The sequence below is a fragment of the Myxocyprinus asiaticus genome, chromosome 3, assembly GCF_019703515.2.
Source record: "Myxocyprinus asiaticus isolate MX2 ecotype Aquarium Trade chromosome 3, UBuf_Myxa_2, whole genome shotgun sequence".
NCBI classification, from domain to species: domain Eukaryota; kingdom Metazoa; phylum Chordata; class Actinopteri; order Cypriniformes; family Catostomidae; genus Myxocyprinus; species Myxocyprinus asiaticus.
In genome coordinates, this window is record NC_059346.1 from 23,264,419 (window position 1) to 23,287,569 (window position 23,151).

Below are 23,151 nucleotides of genomic sequence, written 5' to 3' on the forward strand. Positions count from 1 at the left end.
ATTTACTCATACTAATATGACTTTCCTTCCTCAGTGGAACACAAAACATGATGTTAGGCAGAATATTTGGGACTGAGAACCTGTCACTTCACTTTCATTGCATTTAAAGTGAATGGTGACTGTCTCTGCTTAACGTCTCTTTTTGTGTTCCACAGAAGAAATAAAGTAAATGATGACATAAGTTTCACTTTTGGGTGAACTATCGTTTGACTTGGTACTGACAACTGTCTAATCCCACAAATGCGCAATGTATAAATCAGTAGATTTGAATGCTTCAGTCCAGTTTAATCTCACAGTCACCTAGAATGTTGATAGTTTACCTATTTTGAAATCATCTCGTTAGTTTCCACATAAGACTATGGACAAATTAATTAAATAATTATTAACCTTCAACCAGATAATGTGGCTTAGTGATAGGACCGTTTGCAGTATTTAATTAAAAATAGTCCATAAGAAAGCATAAAAGTTGATTTTGAAGTTGTTTAATTTTTATAAGTGACAAAGTAGCTTGCTTCACTGTTCATACTTAAAGGGAGTTGCATTGATGAAAATGTCATTTTAGTTTCAATGTACACATTTCAATACAGTGTCATCATCAGTAAGAAACTGGGCTAAGTTATGGTGCATTTATTTTTTTAAGTCACAGGAGCACAGTGTAGTCTGTGCAATTGTTTACATGTTTCCTGCAGGATCAGGGTATAGTACTGCAAAAAAAAAAAAAAAAAAAGAAATGGACTCTGCAGTATTCAAAACGGTCAACATTTCATTATTTTGCATTTACTAAATTACATGAGATGCATTATAAACAATGTTTCCACAGCAACTGACCAAACTATGCTTTTTACCTATTAATAATTGTATATTATAAATATAGTGTGGAATTATTTTATAAGTCTGTGTTTCTAAGCAGTTAAATGTGAGGCACATTGTTTATTAAAGGGAAAATCTCTCATCATTTACACCTCATGCCGTCCCAGATGTATGACTTTCTTTCTTCTACACAACACAATTGAAGATTTTTAGAAGAATATCTCAGCTCTGAAGGTCCATACAATGCAAGTGAATGGTGACCAGAAGCTCCAAAAATCTCAAAGGCAGCATAAAAGTAATCCATATATGTAACTGCAGTTGTAAAATCTATGTCTTAAGAAGTGATATGATGGGTGTGGGTGAGAAACAGACCAATATTTAACCTTTTAAGCTCTGAAGGTGTTTTTGAAGATTTTCTGTTTCAGTGGCAAGGAGATCAAGGGGGAAGGAGGATCAAGTGTTTGGTATCATTGTAAAGAAAACTTTTTTTATTTAATTTTTTTATGATATAGATATGATAAATTCTGAGACTCTCAACCTAAGAAACTGCTGAAAAAATCACAAAAAAACATGAGCCAATATTTTTTCTCTCTCTTATTTTTCTGATTTCGCATTATATATCTCTAGGTGTAAATAAGGTGGCTCCGAAAAACTGCTTTTGTTCCTAATCATGTCAACTATAACTGAGAACATTTTTGTTTTGATACGACAAAGCAATCAAAAGTTATAGCATTACAAAAAAAAAAAAAAAAAATTATCCTTGTGTACAAAAATGTCTCCAAGTGACCAAAAGCCTCTCCAGCCAAATTAAACATAATTGTACATTAGAACTAATTACATATGCAAACACAACAATGACTAAAGGTTTGCATAGCGGAGACATGATTTTAGTAATGAGATTTCACATAAGTGCCATTTGACTCAATGAGTCTGCATTGAGTCTGTCATGCACTTGGCGCCATCTTCTGGTGGCCATATGTAATATTGTGCTTTGTGTCGATTATCTAATGATCTATGCATCAGATTACCTTGTGTGTGGGGTCGTTTGAAAAATAATCGCCTCCAAGTAACTGTATGTGATATTTTATGTTCTGTGTTTTTTTGTGTGAAGTTATAAGCGAAAACGCGGCATATAAACAACACCAACATAAATGTCAAAGAAATACTTAGCCATACCTTGCTATATTTTTGTCTTGTATTCTACTCTTTGAGAGCTTTCCAACAACATATGACACATGGTTATTTGAAGAGTTTGATGTTTTTACTAATTACATTAATATGTACAGTGCAACATTTTTCATAAATTATCAAAACAGTTCTGATTTGCCTGCAAATTTAAAAGCATCTGTTCAGTTTAGGTTCACAGAAAGTGAAAGTGGAGATTTATAGTAAATAAAGGATTTAAATATTGATCTGTTTCATACCCAAAACAGTTCTGATTTGCCTGCAAATTTAAAAGCATCTGTTCAGTTTAGGTTCACAGAAAGTGAAAGTGGAGATTTATAGTAAATAAAGGATTTAAATATTGATCTGTTTCATACCCAAAGTGATTGCATCGCTTCAGAAGACATATTAAACCACAGGAGTCATATGAATTTCTTTTATGCTGCCTTTATTTGATTTTATGTAGCTTGAAAGGTCTGGTCACCATTCACTTGCATTGTCTCGACCTATAGATCTGAGATATTCTAAAAAAAAGTAATACACATCTGGGATGGCATGAGAGTGAGTAAATGATGAGAGAATGTTTTATATTTGGTTGAACTATCCGTTTAACATTAGATGTGGGTGCAACAGAGATCACAGTGCTCATTGTCATAAACTGCAACAAAACCTGAAATAAAGGGATTTGAGGAAAGTATGTGGTTTATAAAAATGTGAATTGCATTCTAAGTAACATCTAACACTGACATCATATAAATAAAGCTATTTAACAGAAACAAGCATTGTAAACAATATACAGCAACTCCTTATGAGAAGCTGTGCACCAAATTACTGTTGCCACTGGACAACAGATCAGTTCATTTTACAAACTTAAGACGAAATAAAGAATTCATATGGAATCTCCATTCCTACAGCAAATGGAGAGGAGAAAAGGTCCTGATCTTGGAGAATGCCCTTTCTCCTTTTGATTTTAATTATTTGCTCTGCTTTTCTCAGTGAGAGTCCTGCAGAGCAGTCCAGCAAGTCCCCGAATGAGAGTGTGTTTGTCTAGCTGAAGCAGATGTGTCCTATAGTAAATTTAAATTTTTCTGTCATGTCACTGTGGCCAAATAAAGCCACATCTCTGATTGGTAAAAGCTCCAGGTCTTCACTCTCAAACTGGAACACAGACTCCTGAGGCCCCATATCCAGCACACCTGTAGGCTACAACATAAAGGAAGGCAACATAATAAATTCAAATAAACAACAATGCAATCCATTACAATTCACATTAAAGTCAGTCTGAACTTTCAGAGATTGTCTTTACCTCACAATCTCGTAATGTTCCCAAAAAGCTCTTTCGTCTCGAGTCTGCAAGGAACTTAATCTCTCTCACACTTGTACCTTGATGGCTGTTTGGCTGGCATGAAAATGTGATGTTTTGTCTTGCAATCTTACTGTTTAATCGTAGGAATCTCATCTGTACCACACTGGTTCCAGTGTAATCAAACTATAAAGAAATAATGACCAAAGATACAACAACCAACCAACCAACCAAACATTATAGTTAGAGCTTATTTGGGTTGTTTGTTCTTAACCAACATACCTGAAAGCCACCATCTTTAGAGCTCAACCAAGTAAATGAATCTGGCCTGGAGCCTTTGAGCCAGGATCTCATCGGCATCTGAAGCAGAGAGGTCTCTCATTAACAGCCTAATATTGATAATAGGCCTATACAAAAACTTGTATGCTGAGGAAATGTCTGCTTACTTGTGGCTGCAGGGGTGGCAAGCATGTTTGGCCACCTGAACTAAAGTTGCAATATACTAGTAAAGCATCAGCTGAACTGCCCTGATTTGGGTCGATGTAATACATTCCTGAAACAAACCAAAGAAAAATCATTAACAAAAAGTTACTTTAGTCACTAAGAACAGACTGGTATGCTTAAGACGATAACACCCATGAGAATGATTCTGACCATTAGAAAAGTTGGGATGACAGAGCATTAACTCCAAGCATGTGGTCGCTGGATGCTCCTTAGAGCCATCTGGTGGATCTATGAAGAGTCGCAGGTCTTGCTGAAGGGAGTCCAGCAGCGTCAGAATAAGTGTATAGTTGGGCTTGTCGGATGGGTACATCAGGTCCTGAGGTGTGAGAAAAGCATTTTGACATTTGACAGCTGGACAGTGGGATAAAAGTCCTACTTTCTACCTATCAGAATAAACATGGTGTTATTTTGCATGGAATACAATGAATGACTTCGGAGCAAGCACATCTTGATCAGTTATCACCTACTTACTTTTAGCTGAGTCAGTGTTAGGTTCACAGATAATCCTGGAGGACCTGGAAGACCTGGTGGGCCCTAAAATGGCACAATTAGTTATAGTTATTAACACAGGCATTTTGCTGAATATTTTGTAAAATCCTGTTCAATAGAGAATAATGTATCTTGAGTACTGTCAAACTCACAGTTGGTCCTCTCTCTCCTTTTGGACCAGAAAGTCCTGGATTTCCTTTTAAACCCTAAAAGATAAAAAGTTAACACATTCGGGGCTCTATTTTCGTAAGTGCGCAAAGCGCAGCGATATGACCGTGCGCAACGTCTTATGCAATTTTCGTGAGAGCACTGATTCTAAGTGCAATTTTCGTGCTGCCACAAATCGCAAGTGAGTGGGAGTGTTTGCGCGCTGTTTGCAGGTGTATAGGCGTAAAGCACAATTTGCTGTTTTCCTGAGAAATAGGTCATTGCACTAAGACGTTTCAAAAGCACGTCTTATCTGAGTGCAAAGTCTAAACTCAGTTCCTGCATTTGCAGTTTGGAGATCCACTAGCAGGTAGTAATAAAGTCCATGTCCAAACTCTGAAAATATAGTGGAACATCAAATTAAGTCAATGACGATCACTGTTGTAGCCGTTTTATGAAACAAATATTCATGAGATTTGTGCTAAACTATCTTTAGGTCATGGTTTATTTATCAATTATTATTGTTTATATTTACAGTCGTATTTCTCCACCTGTTGTCATAGGTGTTTTTTAAGTCACCACAAAAGGGGCCGGTGGAAGAAGTTGGAGAGAGAGAAAAAAAGCTTGTATTTGGTATGATTTCTTTGACCACTATTTTGAGTATATTTTCACTTTGTTTGAAGTGTAATTTGAATTAAGAAATATTTTTGGTTTGGGGGGCCTGGGTATTGACGAGTATTGACGCTGACTACCACCCCTGGAGTCATGAGTTCAAATCCAGGGTGTGCTGAGTGACTCCAGCCAGGTCTCCTAAGCATCCAAATTGGCCCGGTTGCTATGGAGGGTAGAGTCACATGGGGTAACCTCCTCGTGGTCACGATTAGGGGATCACACTCTGAATGGGGCACGTGGTAAGTTGTGCGTGGATCGCGGAGAGTAGCATGAGCCTCCGTGCTGCAAGTCTCAGCAGAGTCATGCACAGCGAGCCACGTGATAAGATACGTGGATTGACTGTCTCAGAAGCAACTGAGACTTGTCCTCTGCCACCCGGATTGAGGTGAGTAACCGCACCACCATGAGGATCTACTAAGTAGTGGGAATTGGGCATTCCAAATTGGGAGAAAAGGGGATAACATTTTTTTTTTCTTTTTTTTTTTCAATAAATTAAATTTTACAAAATCAAAATTGACCGGTAAAAGTGAAATTCTTTCTGACACAATCACTGTATATACTAGCAATGATTTGTGTGTCAGTAGATAAATGATTAATAAGCTAATACTTACATTCTTTATAATTTAACAGAGCGTAAATACAAGAAATATGTTTGACATTCAACAGGGACGCAGATAATGCACAATAGAACAGAAATCCATATTTCTGTTCTTCCAATTCATTGCATACAGTCCGATTACACTACCAACTTCTTATGAATGTGCTGTCTTTGTTTTTATTACTGGTGCTTGATAGGGAATAAACTATTTTATAGAACACAGACAGTGTCTGAGAAGAACCTCCAAATTAAATTGCACCTGACCCAGCCCATTAGCGATTTGCACGTGCAATTTCACCAAACCCACTTGCGCCTAGACTTAGCGCATGCTTGCACAAAAATACCAAGACTTCATGGCCATGCCCATTGACTTTGCATGTATGACTTATGGCATAGCGCTGCGCTTAGCACTAGTGCTCTTAAAATAGGGCCCTCGGAATAAACATCTACATGAGAAAATATGAATTATGAAATTATGAAACATTAATTGCAAAAGTGGACAACACAACAAAACATCCATATTAAAACAACTGTTCCAAACCTTTTCTCCAAACAGCCCCTGTGGAATAATGAAATAAACAGAATGAAATTTAATCATGAGTACCACGTGTGCGTGATTTGTGTATGGAAGTGTTATATCATCTTATTGGGTAGTTTTTACAGATTTGTTGTTCCATGTTGTGCATAACAGTTATATTAACTAAGCAGAATAAAAACTAATGATGATCACTTACAGGCATCCCTGGTAGACCTGGGGTCCCTCTTTGACCTGTTGGTCCAATATCTCCCTAAAAGAGGCACAAATTACACTTTACATGCAAATGATCCACATACATACAGTATATATGGTAAATGAATCCAAGTATGCCACCTGCTCTCCCTTAGGTCCATTTCTCCCTTTCTCTCCATATAGGCCCTGCTTTCCCTGAAACAAACAGAGACTTAAACAATCCAAATAAAAAAAGTGAAGGAATTCTGTACACAAAATAGTATTATGTGTAAAATAGGTTATGTTTTTCATTTTTCTCTAGAATTTGATCATGATGAACGCAAGTACCTTCAGTCCCTCTCCCCCTGGAGGACCAAGTGACCCGATTTCCCCCTTCTCTCCCTGCAGACAAAAATAAAAGCAATTCTAGCTTCAAGGTTCTTATTTGTGTCACTAGCAGTTCTAACATAACATTTCCAGGGTTAAGGTCCCATACCTCAAAGCCTTTTTCACCCTTCTCTCCTTTCTCACCTTGAATGCCTGGTAAACCCTGAAACAATACAGAGGAAATCTGGTTATTAATAGCATTTCTGTGATGTAATCCAGTGTTTCTCAAACTTTTTTTACCTTATGTACCCCCTCAGCCCTTAAGTACCTTTTCATCAATACCAAACTATAAAACGTGTTTCCTTTAACTTCATTTAGCATTATCCTTATATTATTTTATAAGTAACTGGTAACTGAGAAAATCATGAGATTCCTTAGATACCATTTTAATTTACAGTGTTTTTCTGTTTTATAAGTTTAACAAAGAAAAATTTAAATCTTTCCAAGTTCGCCCAAGAACCTGCTTAAAATACCCCGGGTTGGGAATCACTGATTTAACCTATGTTATTTAAACATAGACCACTGAAAATATATATTTTTTATGAAATAATAAAACAAAATCAGGGCTAAATTACCCCCCACCCCACATACACTTACATACGATCCTGGTCTGCCTGGAGGTCCAGACATTCCCAGTGTCCCCTTCGGTCCCTGTTACAAATTATACAAGCTGGTGAAATTTCTGATAAATTCTGAAAAACATTCGTCTTAAAATGAGAAATGAATAAAGAAGTACCTTCTCCCCTCTGGGTCCACTGAGGCCTCTTTGACCAGCTGTTCCTCTTTTCCCCTAAGAGTGACAGAATGACTCAAATTCTGCTTCTAATGCTGAGATTGTTCTCCAAAAACCCCAATGAAACTCACTGTACTTACTCTCCTTCCAGCATGCCCAGTTTTTCCTGGAGCTCCTTCTCGACCATCATTTCCCTAAAAAGTACCTTAGTTAATGATAAGTGATCATTTATTTAGAAATGGATAGAACAGTTGGAGTAGGGAAGAGTGAATGGATAAATGACAATAGTTTTATTACAAAGTCATAAGAGATTAAGAGATAAAGATCATCCTGACCTTATGACCTTTCTTTCCCTCTCTTCCCTGAGGTCCAGCTCTGCCTTTTGGGCCCTAAAAAAGTTCAAAAGAAATAGAACAATTAAAATAAAATTTGAAGTTAAGAAAGTGAAAGAATATATTTCACAAACCCCTAACCCTAGGTATTATAGGGATAGTTCACCCTAAAATGAAAATTCTCTCATCATTTACTCACCCTTATGCCATCCTAGATGTGAATGACTTTCTTCTGCTGAACACAAACGAAGATTTTTTAGAAGTACACTGCCATTCAAAAGTTTGGGGTCACTTGCCTGAAATGTTTCTCATGATCTTAAAAACCTTTTGATCTGAAGGTGTATGCTTAAATGTTTTAAATGTGTTTTCTAGACAAAAATATATTTGTGCCACCATATTAATTTATTTAATTACAACAACAGCAAAAAAGTTTTGAAATGGATGAACTGGACCAAATAATTAAGAAAATCAGCCACTAAGTACCAGCATATAGATGGGAACTCCTTCAATACTGTTTAAAAAGCATACCAGGGTGATACCTCATGAAGTTGGTTGAGAAAATGCTATGAGTACATTTCTGCAAAATTTAGGCAAAGTGTGGCCACTTTGAAGATGCTAAAATATAACACAGTTTTGATTTATTTTGGATTTTTTTAGTCACAACATAATTCCCATATTTCCATTTCTATTATTCCATAGTTGTGATGACTTTACTATTATTCTAAAATGTGAAAAAATAAAAATAAAATAAAATAAAGAATGAGTAAGTGACCCTAAACTTTTGAATGGTAGTGTATATCTCAGCTCTGTAGGTCCATAAAAGCACATAAAGGCAGCATACAAATTAGTAAAACTCCAGTGGTTAAATCCATGTCTTCAGAAGTGAAATGGACAAGTGTGGGTGCGAAAGATCAATATTTAAGTCCTTTTACTATAAATTATACTCCCTGACCAGTAGGTGGCGATATGCACGAAAAATGTGAATGCCAAAAAAAACCCAACAACAACAACAACAACAAAAAAAACGTTAAAGTGAGGATTTTTAGTAAAAAAAGGACTTAAACATTGATCTGTTTCTCAACCATACCTAGCATATCACTTCTTAAGACATGGATTTAACCAATGGAGTCTTTTAGATTACTTTAACACCTCTTTTAAATGCTTTTTGGATCTTCAAAATTCTGATTCCCATTCACTTGCATTGTGAGGACCTACAAGGCGGAGATATTCTTCTAAAAATCTATGAATGTGATCAGCAGAAGAAAGTCATACACATCTGAGATGGCATAAAGAGGAGTATATGATGAGAGAATTTTCATTATTTGGGTGAACTATTCATTTTAACTTCAGCTCAAAACTCACCCTGCCCTGTTTGTTCTGTGGACATAAATTACACTTAAAGTGTGCAGCTTGTTGAGGACAGGTGTGCCATAACTATTCTAAGGAAATGAAATGGCAAAAAAAAAAAAAAAAAAAAAAAAAAAAAGTGCAAATTGCTTCATGTTCAGTAATGTTTAAAGAAAGGCATATACTGTAAATAGGTACTTGCACTCAATTTAATCCAAACATTACATCCAAATGTAATCAGATTAGATTAAACATTTAGATAATCTAAATTACTAAATTACTGATTAAAATTTTAGTTATTTACCAAACACTGCCCAAGCCATATCTAGGGGCCAGAATATTATAGAGACTTGGGGGTAGTCTCTTTTAACTTGGCCTAATAAGCAGACACTGAGCAACCACCTACAGTAGCAACAACCTAGCAACAACATAGTAGCAACATGTTAAAACCTCACAGGGTGCCTGGGTAGCTTAGCGAGTATTGACGCTGACTACCACCCCTGGAGTCACAAGTTCGTATCCAGGGTGTGCTGAGTGACCCCAGCCAGGTCTCCTAAGTAACCAAATTGTCCCAGTTGCTAGGGAAACCTCCTCGTCATCGCGATTAGTGGTTCTCGCTCTCAATGGGGCACGTGTTAAGTTGTGTGTGGATCACAGAGAGTAGCATGAGCCTCCACGTGCAGAGTCTCCACTGTGTCGTGCACAGCGAGCCACGTGATAAAATGCGCGGATTGACGGTCTCAGAAGCGGAGGCAACTAAGACTTGTCCTCAGCCACCCGGATTGAGGTGAGTAACTGCGCCACCATGAGGACCTACTAAGTAGTGGGAATTGGGCATTCCAAATTGGGAGAAAAGGGGATAATGCTGACTAGAGCTGGGTATTACCAGCCACTTCATAATACGATACATATTGCGATACACATGTTAGGATTCAATACATCACGATCCATCACAATATCATGATTCAATTACGATTCACAAGCTTTCAATTAAAATTTATTTGGGTATATTTCAGTTATAATGTCCATTTTGTTTACATGCAGAATGAAATAAATTCTCTTTCAGCTATTGTTTTAATTACAGGGGAACTTAAAATATGAATTTTAAGATTTTTATTTTATCATTATTTTATTTTGGTCATTTTAGCTTTTTCAAAATATACAAAGTCCATGTATTCCATCAATAAATATGTCTTGAAATTTCATATATTATATTGCAGATATTTATATTGTTACATGTTTATTTTTTACATTAATAATTTCTACTATTTACAAGTATGTACACTGATATGAAGAGCAAGTGTTAAAACGGTACTGTCTCTTTAAGACCAGCTGCAGGGACTTTAACAGAAGTGTTTGTTTTGGTCGAATGGCTTCTTTACAGCATCCGTGCTGTGTGTGATTAGAATTTAATGTTTCTATTGTTGTTTTTGATCAGTTACTGAATATAAAGAACAGAAAGTGTATTAAAAGAGACATTATTCAATGACAAATGGTTTCCGTGGGTCTCGTCTTTGGACACACATTACACAGAAAGAGTCAAGACTTTTACTCTCAGCATGCAATGAAAAGATCTCATTGCTGAACTTCTGGCTAAGTGCACATATTTTTTGTTGCAAATGCAAGTGATTTAGTGTAAGGGTTGGAGATAGAAAGAAAAAGCGATCTTGGGATTTTAAGAATCAGCATCAGGATCGTTCAAATGAAGATTACAATTAAGTGGAAAAAAAAAAACAATAGTTTTGCCCAGCCCTAGAGCCAAACGTGTGAGAGAGGCCCAGTGTGAGTGCGTCTGCAAGGGAAATAGGCTCAGTGTCAGCCTCTCTTGCACCTCATAGAAGAGTCTCTAACTTCACTGAGGAACGCCGCTTTGAGTTTGTACTTACTGTGGACGACCTGCTTCTTTATTGAAATGCTGGACATGATATGAATACACAAATAGTTGAATATAAATATCGATACATGGATCTAAAGTATCAATACAATATCTTGAGGAAAAGTATCGCGATATATATAGATATTTGATTGTATCGACAAAGCCCTAATTCTGACCTGTGGTCCTGGTGGGCCAACTGGGCCATGAGCACCCACTTCTCCTGGAAGTCCCTGCAAATAAGGGCAAATGAATAAAATTAAGATTAGATTGATGGTGTCTAAAAAAAAAAAACAACAAAAATATTGTTCTGCATTTAACGACAAATTGCACAAATTGTACCTCTGTTCCTGACAATGCAGAGGATCCTTTGGACCCAGGGAGACCCGGTGGTCCCTGGACAAAACCCATTCGTCAGTTGGCACCAAGCATACCTCATTTACACATGATAAAAAAATAAATTAAAAAATCAAATTTATCAGAGTCTTACCATCTGCCCTAGAGGTCCTTGTCTTCCTGGTTCACCTTTAGGTCCCCCTTTTCCTGGCATACCCTTGGGGCCCAGTAAGCCCTCAGGGCCTCTGAGACCCACAGCTCCCTGCAATACCAGTATTATTTGTCTCTTTAAAGTCTAGCACATCACAATTTACCATGAAATGGGTAGTCATACTAACCTGAGGTCCTGGCTTCCCCATAACCCCCTTTAAACCTCTCTGCCCAGCTATTCCCTGTAGACATAAAAAGACGTAATGACTTTAATTTGAACCTTCATTTGAGAGGTTTACCTCAAGCTTTCTGTAATCCCAGTGAGGAGTCAATATACATTCAAAAGGGGCATTGAATGAAATGTTATGTGAAGGGAACTTATGTGGTTTGCACCATCTCATATTCTTGCTCTCAGTTCAATTGTATATGCAAATCAAAAGTTGTTGTTTTACTCAAGTTGTAAGTTTACCTGATCGCCTTGATCTCCTGGATGGCCAGTGACACCATGTGATCCAGTTTCTCCCTTATAAAACCAAGAGCAGGTTGGTTACATTGGGAAATGTATAAAGTAATGCTGATCTATGACAAAGAACACTGATGAAAGAAACAAGAGGCAAGAGCTTTGTGATACCTTTGGACCTGGTGAACCATTAGCTCCTGGTGGTCCCAGTGGGCCCATTAAACCCTGCAACAACAAACCAAACTTATCGACTCAACCAAGTGTTTTCTACATAAAAGAATATATAATCATATAAACTATCTAAATTTATTTAAACTACAACACTTAAATAAAAATTATACCTCTAGGCCTATCAAGCCTGATGGACCAGTCTCTCCCATCAACCCATTCTGGCCCTGGTGAAGACACATTCACCATTCAAAGCACTACAAACTTACAGGAGAAAACTAATACTACATATTAACGATGTTCCCCTTAAGCTAGATGAGTGTATGTGTAAGCCATGGACTTCACTAACTTGTGCTCCAAAGTAGCCTTTGTTCCCCTTCACTCCTCGCTCTCCTCGATCCCCCAAAAATCCAGATAGCCCTTGTCGCCCAGACAATCCTCTATGTCCAGGGTCACCCTAATTGAATAAGAATGTGGCTACTTCACTTTATTGAAGAATTTGTGTAATAATAGATCAGTGTAAATACCTCAGTTATTGAAACACATTTTGCTTATTAATAACAATTATTATACCTTTTGTCCTTTAGGGCCTGGGTTTCCAATATCACCTGGAGGTCCGATACCTTCCTGCATATAAAGATCATACATGAACATCATGTAAATATAGCTTATTGTTATGCAGTTTAAATGAGTGAAAGGTCCTCAAAATTGTGCTTTTTTTGTTGACAGCCCCACTCCTCATTTGCGTTCATTATATGAAAAAGAGGCTTGTGCGTTCCACAGAAGAAATAAAGTCATACGGGTTTGGCACGACATGAGGATGAGATGACAATTTTCATTTTTAGGTAAACTATTCCTTAAGGATAAAGAGATGAATAACTGGACTTGAAGCATCAGGCAGTCAATGAAACTGACCTCTTTGCCACTTGGTCCTGGCTCACCCTGCATTCCCTGAGAGCCCTGAGGCCCTGGCTCTCCTGGAGGTCCATTTGGACCAGGCTTTCCGATGGGTCCAGGTGATCCCTTAGATCAAAAACACTAAATAAATCATTTGACATAAAAGAGCCAAGAGAGACAACTGATGGAAACAATGTTAAAGGAGTAGTTCACCCAAAAATTCTCTTATCATTTACTCACCCTCATGCCATCCCAGATGTATATGACTTTCTTCTGCTGAACACAAAGATGTTTAGAATAATATTTCAGCACTGTAGGTCCATACAATGCAAGTGAATGTACATAAAGGCAGGTTAAAAGTAATCCTCATGACTCGTGGTTAAATCCATATCTTCAGAAGCGATATGATAGGTGTGGGTGAGAAACAGATCAATATTAAAGTCCTTTTTCACTAAAAATTCTCCTCCCTGCCCAGTAGGTGGCGATATACATGAAGACTGCAAATTGCCAAAAACAAAAGAATGTGAAAGTGAAAGTGGAGATTGATAGTAAAAAATGACTTGTATATTGATCTGTTTCTCAACCACACCTATCATATCACTTAAAACTTGGATTTAACCACTGGACTCTTATGGATTAATTTTATGCTGCCTTTATATGCTTTTGGACTTTCAAAATTTGCTGTACACATTTACTTGCATTCTGAGGACTTACAGAGCTGAGATATTCTTCTAAAACACTTTGTGTTCAGCAGAAGTAAGCCATACACATCTGGGATGGCATGAGGTCGAGTAATTGAGAGAATTAAAATTTTTAGGTGAACTATCCCTTTAAAGGAATAGTTAACACGAAAATGAACATTTTCATCATTTACTCACCTTCAGGCCATCCCAGATGTGTATCCCAGTCTTTCTTCTGCAAAACACAAATTAAGGTTTTTAGAAGAATATTTTAGCTATGTAGATCCATACAATGCAAGTGTATGGTGCCAGAATTTTGACGCTCCAAAAAGCACATGAAGCCAGCATAAAAGTAATCCATAAAACTCCAATAGTTAAATCCATATCTTCAGAAGTGTTATGATAGGCGTGGGTGAGAAACAGATCAATATTTAAGTCCATTTTTGCTAGAAATTCTTCTCCCTGCCCAGCAGGCACCAAAAACACAAGAATGTGAAAGTGGAGATTGACTGGGCAGGAATATTGATCTGTTTCTCACACACACCTATCATATCACTTCTGAAGACATTGATTTAACCACTGGAGTCTTATGGATTACTTTTATGCTGGCCTATGTTATTTTTGGAGCTTCAAAATTTTGACACCCATTCACTTAAACTGCATGGACCAAAAGAGCTGAGAAATTCTTCTAAAATATTTGTGTTCTGCTGAAGAAAGAAATTCATGCACATCAGGGATGGCATGAGGTTGACAAAATGATGAGGTAATTTTCATTTTTGGGTGAACTATATCTTTAAGTCTTTGTTGGATGGATATAAACCATCATCAATATGTGGCATTGGTTAGGTATCCTTTAATGAAGGCACTTACATATTCCCCTTTTGCCCCTGATGGACCCTCCAAACCAGGTGGACCAGGATGACCCTATATGCACATAGAGGTCAATTTAAACAGTATATGCTCATTTACTATGAATTTTACAAAAAGGTGGTGGTACAGTAGCTTATGTATAGCACACTAACAAAACTCTCCAGCACTTAAGACTATCTAACTTTTCCTATATTAAACATTCTCCTCATAACATTAAAGTATGATGCTTGCTTTTGTTTTTAGTAACTAGAGAAAATTGATTTAAGGGACTCAAAAGTGACCAGTCCTAATAGCAAATAATGAACTGACTTGTTGTCCATCCAATCCAACAGAACCAGGGTCACCTGGAGGTCCTGGCACTCCCTAAAAATAGAGAATTATGAATCAAACGCTTAGTGCTATGTGTTGTGCAAGTCGTTTAAAAAAATCTATACCTGCTCCCCTTTCTCTTCAGCTTGACCAACCATTCCACTTGCTCCCAGTAAGCCCTGAATAATTGCAGAATAAGATCACATACAAATACTGTATATCAGATACAAACTCAGAATTGTTACTTGAAAGCTATCCTAAAAATACACTGCCTGACCACAAATAGAGTTGCATACTCTAATATTTCATTGGACCTCCTTTAGTTTTTATTACGGCATGCATTTGTCGTGGCATTGTTTCAACAACCTTATGCAATGTCACAACATTTATTTCCATCCAGAGCTGCATTAATTTTTGGCCGAGATCTTGTAAAGTCTTCTCCAGCACATCCCAAAAACTTTCAATGGGGTTAAGATCAGGACTCTGTAGTGGCCAATGCATGCATGAAAATGTTTCCTCATGCTCCCTGAACCACTCTTTCACAATTTGAGCCCAATGAATCTTGGCATTGTCGTCTTGCAATATGCCCGTGCCGTCAGGGAAGAAAAAATCCATTGATGGGATAACCTGGTCATTCAGTACATTCAGGTAGTCAGCTGACTTCATTTTATTGCCGTATAACGTTGCTGAGCCTTGACCTGACCAAATGAAGCAACCCCAGATCTTAACACCGCCTCCAGAGTCTTGTACAGTGGGCACTATGCATGACGGTTCACATCACATTTCTTCCGCGAAGCTGACGGTTCACCATTATACTTCCAGGTTTCAACAATGCATTGGACAGTACTTTTTATTTTGCGTGTGTGGTTTTTTCCCCTTATCTCCCCAATTTGGCATGCCCAATTCCCAATTGGGGCTCTAATTCCTCTTGGTGGCGTAGTGACTTGCCTCAATCCGGGTGGCGGAGGACGAATCTCAGTTGCCTCTGCGTCTGTGACAGTCAATCCGCACATCTTATCATGTGGCTTGTTGAGCGTGTTACCGCGGAGACCTAGCACGTGTGGAGGCTTCACACTATTCTCCGCGGCATCCACGCACAACTCACCACGTGCCCCACTGAGAGCAAGGACCACATTATAGCGACCACGAAGTTGTTAACCCAACGAGACTCTACCCACCCTAGCAACCGGGCCAACTGGTGGCTTAGGAAGCCTGACTGGAGTCACTCAGCATGCCCTGGATTCGAACTTGCGACTACCGGTGTGGTAGTCAGCGTCTTTACTTGTGTTGGACAGTTCTTAATCCAATTCAAGTGATTTCAGCAATCTCCTTAGTTTAACTTGATGCAGGTCAATAATTAGCCCCTTCTGAAACACAGTCACATCTTTTCCACGACCACGGGATACATCTTCCAACATGTTTGTTTAAGAGAGAGGCTACACACTACATCAGTTAGGGTTAAAAGAATTGTTGCCAGCTGAAACAAATTAATCACTGCAATAATGATCCAAAAATGGGATCTTAAGTATCAGCTTATTTAAATCCAAATGGCGACTTTTTTTATGGCCAGGCAGTGTACAATGTTCAAAATGAGGGGTACCCACTCACTGGCAATCCAACTGGACCTTGTTTTCCTTGTGGCCCCTGAGGGCCCTTGCTCCCTGGGGGGCCTCGCTTTCCAATCATACCCTCAGTCCCAGGCAGGCCTAGAGGTCCCTTAATTTACAAATATATGTGCAAGCATGAAAGTACAACAAAGCACACTTGACAATATTCCTCAAATACTATGTCTAATGGTATTTCTGATCATGATACAAAAAGCGATATATTCATCAACATCAGACCATAAGGTAATTTATAATTACCATACAAAACACGCAAACCTTAGAGTAGAGAAATTGAAAATGCATGCTTCAAAGAAGGCTACTTACAGGCACTCCTTGGAAGCCAACAGGTCCTGACTCCCCTTGACGACCCTAAATAATTGAAAACATTATGGAAAATCTAAAAAAAAAAGTGATCATAAAGCTTTAAAATATCTGCATTTGAGAGGAGAAGTAACTTCACCGGTGGTCCAGATGGGCCCCTCTCACCAGCCGGGCCAGGTAAACCCTAAGGAGGATAACAGTGTAAACCTAAACTTAAACTAGAAAGTACTTAAGCGTTATAACATTAGAAACATGAAACATGAAATAAAAGTAAACTTACAGGTGGGCCCCTTGCTCCTGGTGGCCCCACAGGTCCCCTGATTCCTGGTTCACCCTGCAGATTTACACAACATATAATAAAACAGATCCAACAGAATGATCCAATACATCTTAAAATTGCACTGTTATATATTTACAGCAGAGAGTAAGTTCTAACCCTCTCTCCTATGTGACCTGGTCGTCCACGAAGGCCTGTGGCTCCTGGATAACCCTGAGAGCAAGAAAACAGCATACAGAATCAAACTTTTGCTGAAATGACCAGAATTTTCATGCAAGTCAAGGCTGTTTTTGCTGAATAGTGCTCATTTAAAGCTGGTCAAAATGGTGGATCAGCATAGTCATGCTGTGGGAAAAGTCTCTGGTCTTTTGAGCAGGGATCGTAAACAGTATACACTCATGGAGCACTTTATTAAGAACACCTGTACACCAACTAATTCAAGCGATTATCTAAGCAGCCAATTATGTGGCAGCAGTGCAATGCAGAAAATCATACAGATATGGGTCAGGATGATTAGTTAAGATATACTACATACAAAATCGAAAAACTAATGGTATGACGTAATTTAAAACAAAATCTGGCCAAAAAGAAGGTGTTTTTGTGTTCATTTTGGCGGTTCGTAACGGCTCACCTGGGTGAACTTTTAGGAAAACTTTTATCCAGCTGCTAAACACCTTTTACCGCCATTGGTCCACATCATCGGTAGGTGTGACCTGAAGCTCCACCTACTACTTTGTTTACATTGTTCAGTCAGTATTCATCACAAACACACTGGCATGTAGAGTTATTAGCGAGCTGGTGCAAATGTACCTACATCTGTACGATTGTTCGCATAGAAAAATTTTCCAAGAACATGTCAAGCTTTTTTTTTTAAATTTTATTAGTCTACAAAAGGAATCAAATCTGCACACCTATCTTTGCAGTAGTATCTGTGTCATCATAAATTACAAAAACAGTGTAATTGGCGCATATTATGGCCACGTATATATTACTTGAAATCATCATTGAGTGGTTAAAACAGCTTCTTTTACTTACCGTGACTTCTACTCAAAGAATGAGGCAAAAAGTCACTGATAACATATTAAGGTTTCACATGTAGCGTCCTCATATTTAAATGCACATCTAAAAGTCTCCCTCAGCGGTGTAGCGGGTGTCTGAATGTTCGCAAACAGTATACCTTTGCTCAGCTGTTTAGAACTTCCTTTTTCCCCTGAACGAAGAATGAAGAAGAACTTTTCCAGAAGTATATTGGGGCCTTTAATGTTCACATCAACCATCAGAATGGGGAAAAAATGTGATCTCAGTGATTTCGACCGTGGTATGACTGTTGGTGCCAGACAGGCTGGTTTGAGTATTTCTGTAACTGCTGATCTCCTGGGATTTTCATGCACAACAGTCTCTAGACTTTACTCAAAATGGTGCCAAAAACAAAAAACATCCAGTGAGCGGCAGTTCTGTGGATGGAAATACCTTGTTGATGAGAGGTCAGTGGGGAATGGCCAGTAATTCGAGCTGACAGAAAGGCTACGGTAACTCAGATAACCACTCTGTACAACTGTAGTGAGCAGAATAGCATCTCAGAATGCACAACACGTCGAACCTTGAGGCGGATGGGGTACAAGAGCAGAAGACCATGTTGGGCACTTTATAAGGACCATAGTGTTCCTAAAAAAAGTGCTCAGTGAGTGTAAGTGATTAGTTCAATATGAAATCATTGCACTTTATTAACATGAATTGGTCATGGAGAATAATGTGGCTCCTCATCCCACATCAGACCAATTGTTGAAAGGTATCCAAAGTCATAAAGAGATGGCAAAAAATGTTAAGCATCACCACATCAATGTAAGCTAAAGTCATGGTAGTTGACTGTAAGCAGGAATTGGACAGGATGACACTTACATACATGCCTACAGGCCCCTGTGGACCTGCTATGCCTGGTTTTCCAGTGAAGCCCTGATAAAGAAAAACAGTCATGCTACATTTAAAGACCACCTTATTGCTTAGATACTTAAAATTTTAATAGAAAGTCATGAAACTTTGAGATGCTTACCCTCTCACCAGGAGGACCTTGGGTGCCATCTTGGCCTGTTCGTCCAGGTGGGCCCTAATGAGATGAGAAATCATAGCCTGAGATGGATGTTGAACCGCATAACTTGACCAGTGAACATAGAGTCAAAGACAAAACATACTGTACAAGTATATGTTTTGTTTTAAAATGTGGATAGATATTTGTATAAAATGCCTAAATAAATAATTAACTACTTTTGGGAGCACTGAGATGGTCCAAAATAATAATAAAACAAAGAGAGGACATTTTCAATGAACACAAAATATAATGGTTTTTAATAGCACTTCGTAGCCTTTCCCAATCCACAGTTGGCTCTGTGGTTATGCTCACCTGTAGGCCTGGAGGCCCTTGTTTTCCTGACTCTCCAATCACACCCCTGAGGCCCTTCAGATGACAAAGATTACAGAAAAATATATGAAAAGTTCAGTTCAATATCATATATGGCTGACATCACTAAACACGTTTCCAGTACTTGTTTTCTTGCTGAAACAGAGATAATCCTCCCACGATGAAGTCTTGTTAAGTTTAAACTTTTTCAGGCCAATTTTCCCTTTACATGCATATATATCATGTTTCCCTCCTTCTAAGGACTAATATCTGAATGACAAAGTGGAATGGTGGTTATAGCTCTTTATAAAGAAACATGTTACCATTATTAACTGCTCTTTACAACAAGCTTTTATTACAGTAGTAGTCTGCTCTCAAATGACTCAAAATGAATGAATTCATTTAAATTTGTTTATATTTAGCTGAAGATGAAGAACATACATCAGGTCCTTTATCTCCTAGACTTCCAAGAGAACCAGAAAAACCCTGCAAGACACATACATCATGTTAGCACAGAAAAATAATTTTTTATATTTTACTTGGTTGTAATGGTATTTGTAATTGATCTAAAAAACTTGATATTAAGTGCATGAAATGGGAACCTGTGTACCAGGCTTTCCTTCTGGTCCCTCTACACCAACTGGACCTCGTAAACCCTGCAACAAATAAACACAAGCAATGAATAAGGCAATAAACACAATATAAAACAAGTACACATAATTTACTCAATACAACATGAATTTTGCCTCATTATACTGTCAAATCTATTCCCTTACCGTTATTCCAGGTATACCAGGGGGACCATGTTGGCCTGCTCGACCCTGAGCATATTAACACAAGTGAATGTGATGAGGAGTTTCCTTATCTATATTATACATTTAACAAATATATATATATATATATATATATATATATATATATATATATATATATATATATATATATATATATATATACAGTACTGTGCAAAAGTCTTAGGCACATAAGATGTTTCTCAAAAGCATTTGTCTTAAGATGGCCATTTATATCTTCAGATTTAGTGTGTCAATAGGAAATATAAGTGTTTGACTCCCAAACATTACTTTTGCAAACAGAAAAGATTAGAACATAAGAACAGGGAGCCCTGCAACAGATGTCATGTCCGCCACAAAGCCCCCCACTGAACATCGTGTCAGTCTGTGATTACATAAAGAGACAGAAGCAATTTAGACAGCCTAAATAGATAGAAGAACTGTGGCGAATTCTCCAAGAAGTGTCCAGGTGTACCTAGGAGAACTGGTGCTGTTTTAAAGGCAAAGGTGGTCACACCGAAAATTGATTTAGCTTTTTTATGTTTACTGGACTTTGTATGACATTAAGAGATAAGATTAAAAATAATGATATGATTAAGTCATTATTTTTGAAGACATCCTCACTATGCAACATTTTTCACAAGAGCCTAAAACGTTTGCACAGTACTGTATATAGTATATACACACAAGCACACACAATGTCCTCATAAACCACATTTATAGCATAATACCATTGTAATTACCAGTTTGTAACCTAAAAAAAGTCCTCGTAAACCACTTAAACCTGCCCACACACACGCACATACACTCACTTAACATTTTATTAGGGACACCTGTACACCTACTTATTCATTCAATTATCTAATCAGACAATCGTGTGCCAGCAGTGCAAGATACGGGTCAGGAGCTTCAGTTAATGTTCACATCAACCATCAGAATGGGGGAAAAATGTGATCTCAGTGATTTCGACCATGGCATGATTATTGGTGCCAGACGAGCTGGTTTGAGTATTTCTGTAACTGCTGATCATTCAGTGAGAGAGAGGTCAACAGAGAATGGCCAGACTGGTTTGAGCTGACAGAAAGGCTACGGTAACTCATATAACCACTCTGTAAAATTGTAGTGAGCAGAATAGCTATATATATATATATATATATATAGCTATTCTGCTCACTACAATTTTAGTATAATAGTATAATATATATATATATATATATACACACACACACACACACACACACACACAGTATATATTAAATAATTCTTACTCTGGATCCTCTGGAGCCTGTTCTTCCATTACAACCAGTTTCACCCCTACTGCCCTATGTTTCATAAAATAAAAATAATATCAAAAGATAGAGAGGTTATTGACTTGTATGTATAAAGTACAGAAGGACATAGTAAAACAGCCTTTGGCCAACATTAATGTAATTAAAGGATTAATGTAAAAGGGTGAGCTCTTCACTATAAGCATGCTTTAGTGTGATAGCTCCACCTGAAATTCATAAACTGACCTTCTGACCCTCTTTTCCAAGCATTCCCTGAGGACCCACTTCACCACTTTCTCCCTGTGGGGAAAAAATGAAAGAGTTGATTTATGCCTCATGGGTCTACTCATAGTTCATCACTAGGTGAGGCAAGGCATGTCTCTATGCAATCCTACTGAGAAAGTTATGTAGCATACCTGGATACCTGGATCACCTGCCTGACCTTTGACTCCAGGTAAGCCAGGAAGGCCTGATTGGCCCCTCTCACCCTGCGGACCAATTATCCCTGGTGCTCCTTGTGGTCCCTAAAAATATCCAATAAGTTGTGATTTTCTCCAGTAAAGTGTTTAAAGTTGAATCTAATCCAGCATTGTATAACATTTGGATTTATTGATTTGCTGATAATTACTTTTCCCCCCTTGGGTCCTGTAACACCCTTTTCTCCATCCGGGCCCCTATAGCCCTGAATGAGAGACATTGATTAGTAAGCTAATACATGGTAAAGAAACATATATTTGGATAGTTGATGCACAATATGTCCATTAAAATTGATTGATTGATTGATTTATTCAGTCTCAAAGTCAACTGATTATGCCTCTTTTATTTATTTATTTATTTGTTCTATTTAATAATGTATTTTGTTCTTTTAATCATTTTTTTCCCTCTCTCTTTTATTTTTTTAATTTTTCGAAAAATTTCAATTACATTTTGCATTTACTAGTTCATTTTAAATGATTCTTCAGTGGGACAAATTACTGAAGTATGGAATCTCACAATTAATTTGGTCATTAAAATGGCATTCATTATTATAAAATAATTAGCAAAATGCTGTTTTGAATAAAATATCTTACTGTGACACCTGGAAAGCCTTTTGGACCTGGATCCCCAGTCATACCCTATAAACAGATCAATAATCACTGATAGATTGACTATTATTTTATACAAAAAGTTTCTGCAGACTGCCTGCCTAATTATATACACACTGTCAGCAAAAAACATTCATGCATTCAAAGCTGAACATTTAATATTATCAGTGTTTCCTCAGAATAAACAAAAGAAAGAGCTTATGCCATTTCTGATATACAGGTATATTGTGGCATTCTCAAAACATGGTTTCAATTTCTATTTTCTATCCTGCCAGAGCACAATAGCAGCTAGGACTGCTTCAGTTCAAATGTACATTGCTAATAAGCTTGATTCAGGCTTATAATACAGCTGCATTGTGGGCATCTGTGGAAACAAAATAGGCAAGATACAATAACTGCATATTTTTTTACAAATTGAGGTGTGACCTTAGACTATGATCTGTCCTGTGACAGATGGATTTGGCTCAAC

At 37.7% G+C, this 23,151-nt stretch overlaps 1 protein-coding gene across 1 annotated transcript; it reads right to left on the minus strand.

The window, feature by feature from the left end:
* Positions 1 to 205: 205 nt before the first annotated feature.
* On the minus strand, positions 206 to 22,114 carry LOC127421068 (collagen alpha-3(V) chain-like). Its single transcript, XM_051663807.1, has 43 exons — positions 22,014 to 22,114; positions 21,844 to 21,897; positions 21,598 to 21,651; positions 20,315 to 20,359; positions 20,149 to 20,194; positions 19,980 to 20,024; positions 19,542 to 19,595; positions 19,194 to 19,247; positions 19,043 to 19,096; positions 17,303 to 17,356; positions 17,147 to 17,200; positions 17,006 to 17,050; positions 16,870 to 16,914; positions 16,547 to 16,654; positions 15,064 to 15,117; positions 14,939 to 14,992; positions 14,630 to 14,683; positions 13,098 to 13,205; positions 12,756 to 12,809; positions 12,532 to 12,639; positions 12,356 to 12,409; positions 12,186 to 12,239; positions 12,024 to 12,077; positions 11,743 to 11,796; positions 11,559 to 11,666; positions 11,411 to 11,464; positions 11,248 to 11,301; positions 7,852 to 7,905; positions 7,657 to 7,710; positions 7,520 to 7,573; positions 7,381 to 7,434; positions 6,893 to 6,946; positions 6,745 to 6,798; positions 6,559 to 6,612; positions 6,422 to 6,475; positions 6,229 to 6,246; positions 4,423 to 4,476; positions 4,253 to 4,315; positions 3,932 to 4,097; positions 3,724 to 3,830; positions 3,560 to 3,637; positions 3,281 to 3,463; positions 206 to 3,177 (listed from the first exon to the last, which is right to left on the minus strand). Exons 9-43 carry the CDS (start codon positions 19,046 to 19,048, stop codon positions 3,022 to 3,024), a joined length of 2,433 nt encoding a protein of 810 aa, XP_051519767.1. The 5' UTR covers positions 19,049 to 19,096; positions 19,194 to 19,247; positions 19,542 to 19,595; positions 19,980 to 20,024; positions 20,149 to 20,194; positions 20,315 to 20,359; positions 21,598 to 21,651; positions 21,844 to 21,897; positions 22,014 to 22,114; the 3' UTR covers positions 206 to 3,021.
* Between the last annotated feature and the right edge of the window lie 1,037 nt (positions 22,115 to 23,151).

What these genes read in the sequence shown, in the direction of transcription:
- LOC127421068 (XM_051663807.1), bottom strand. An exon ending in ATGGTTCACCAGGTCCAAAG is followed by an intron (nt 12,078 to 12,185) that starts GTATCACAAAGC and finishes TGGTTTTATAAG; the next exon opens with GGAGAAACTGGATCACATGG. An exon ending in CTGGGCATGCTGGAAGGAGA is followed by an intron (nt 7,574 to 7,656) that starts GTAAGTACAGTG and finishes TGTCACTCTTAG; the next exon opens with GGGAAAAGAGGAACAGCTGG.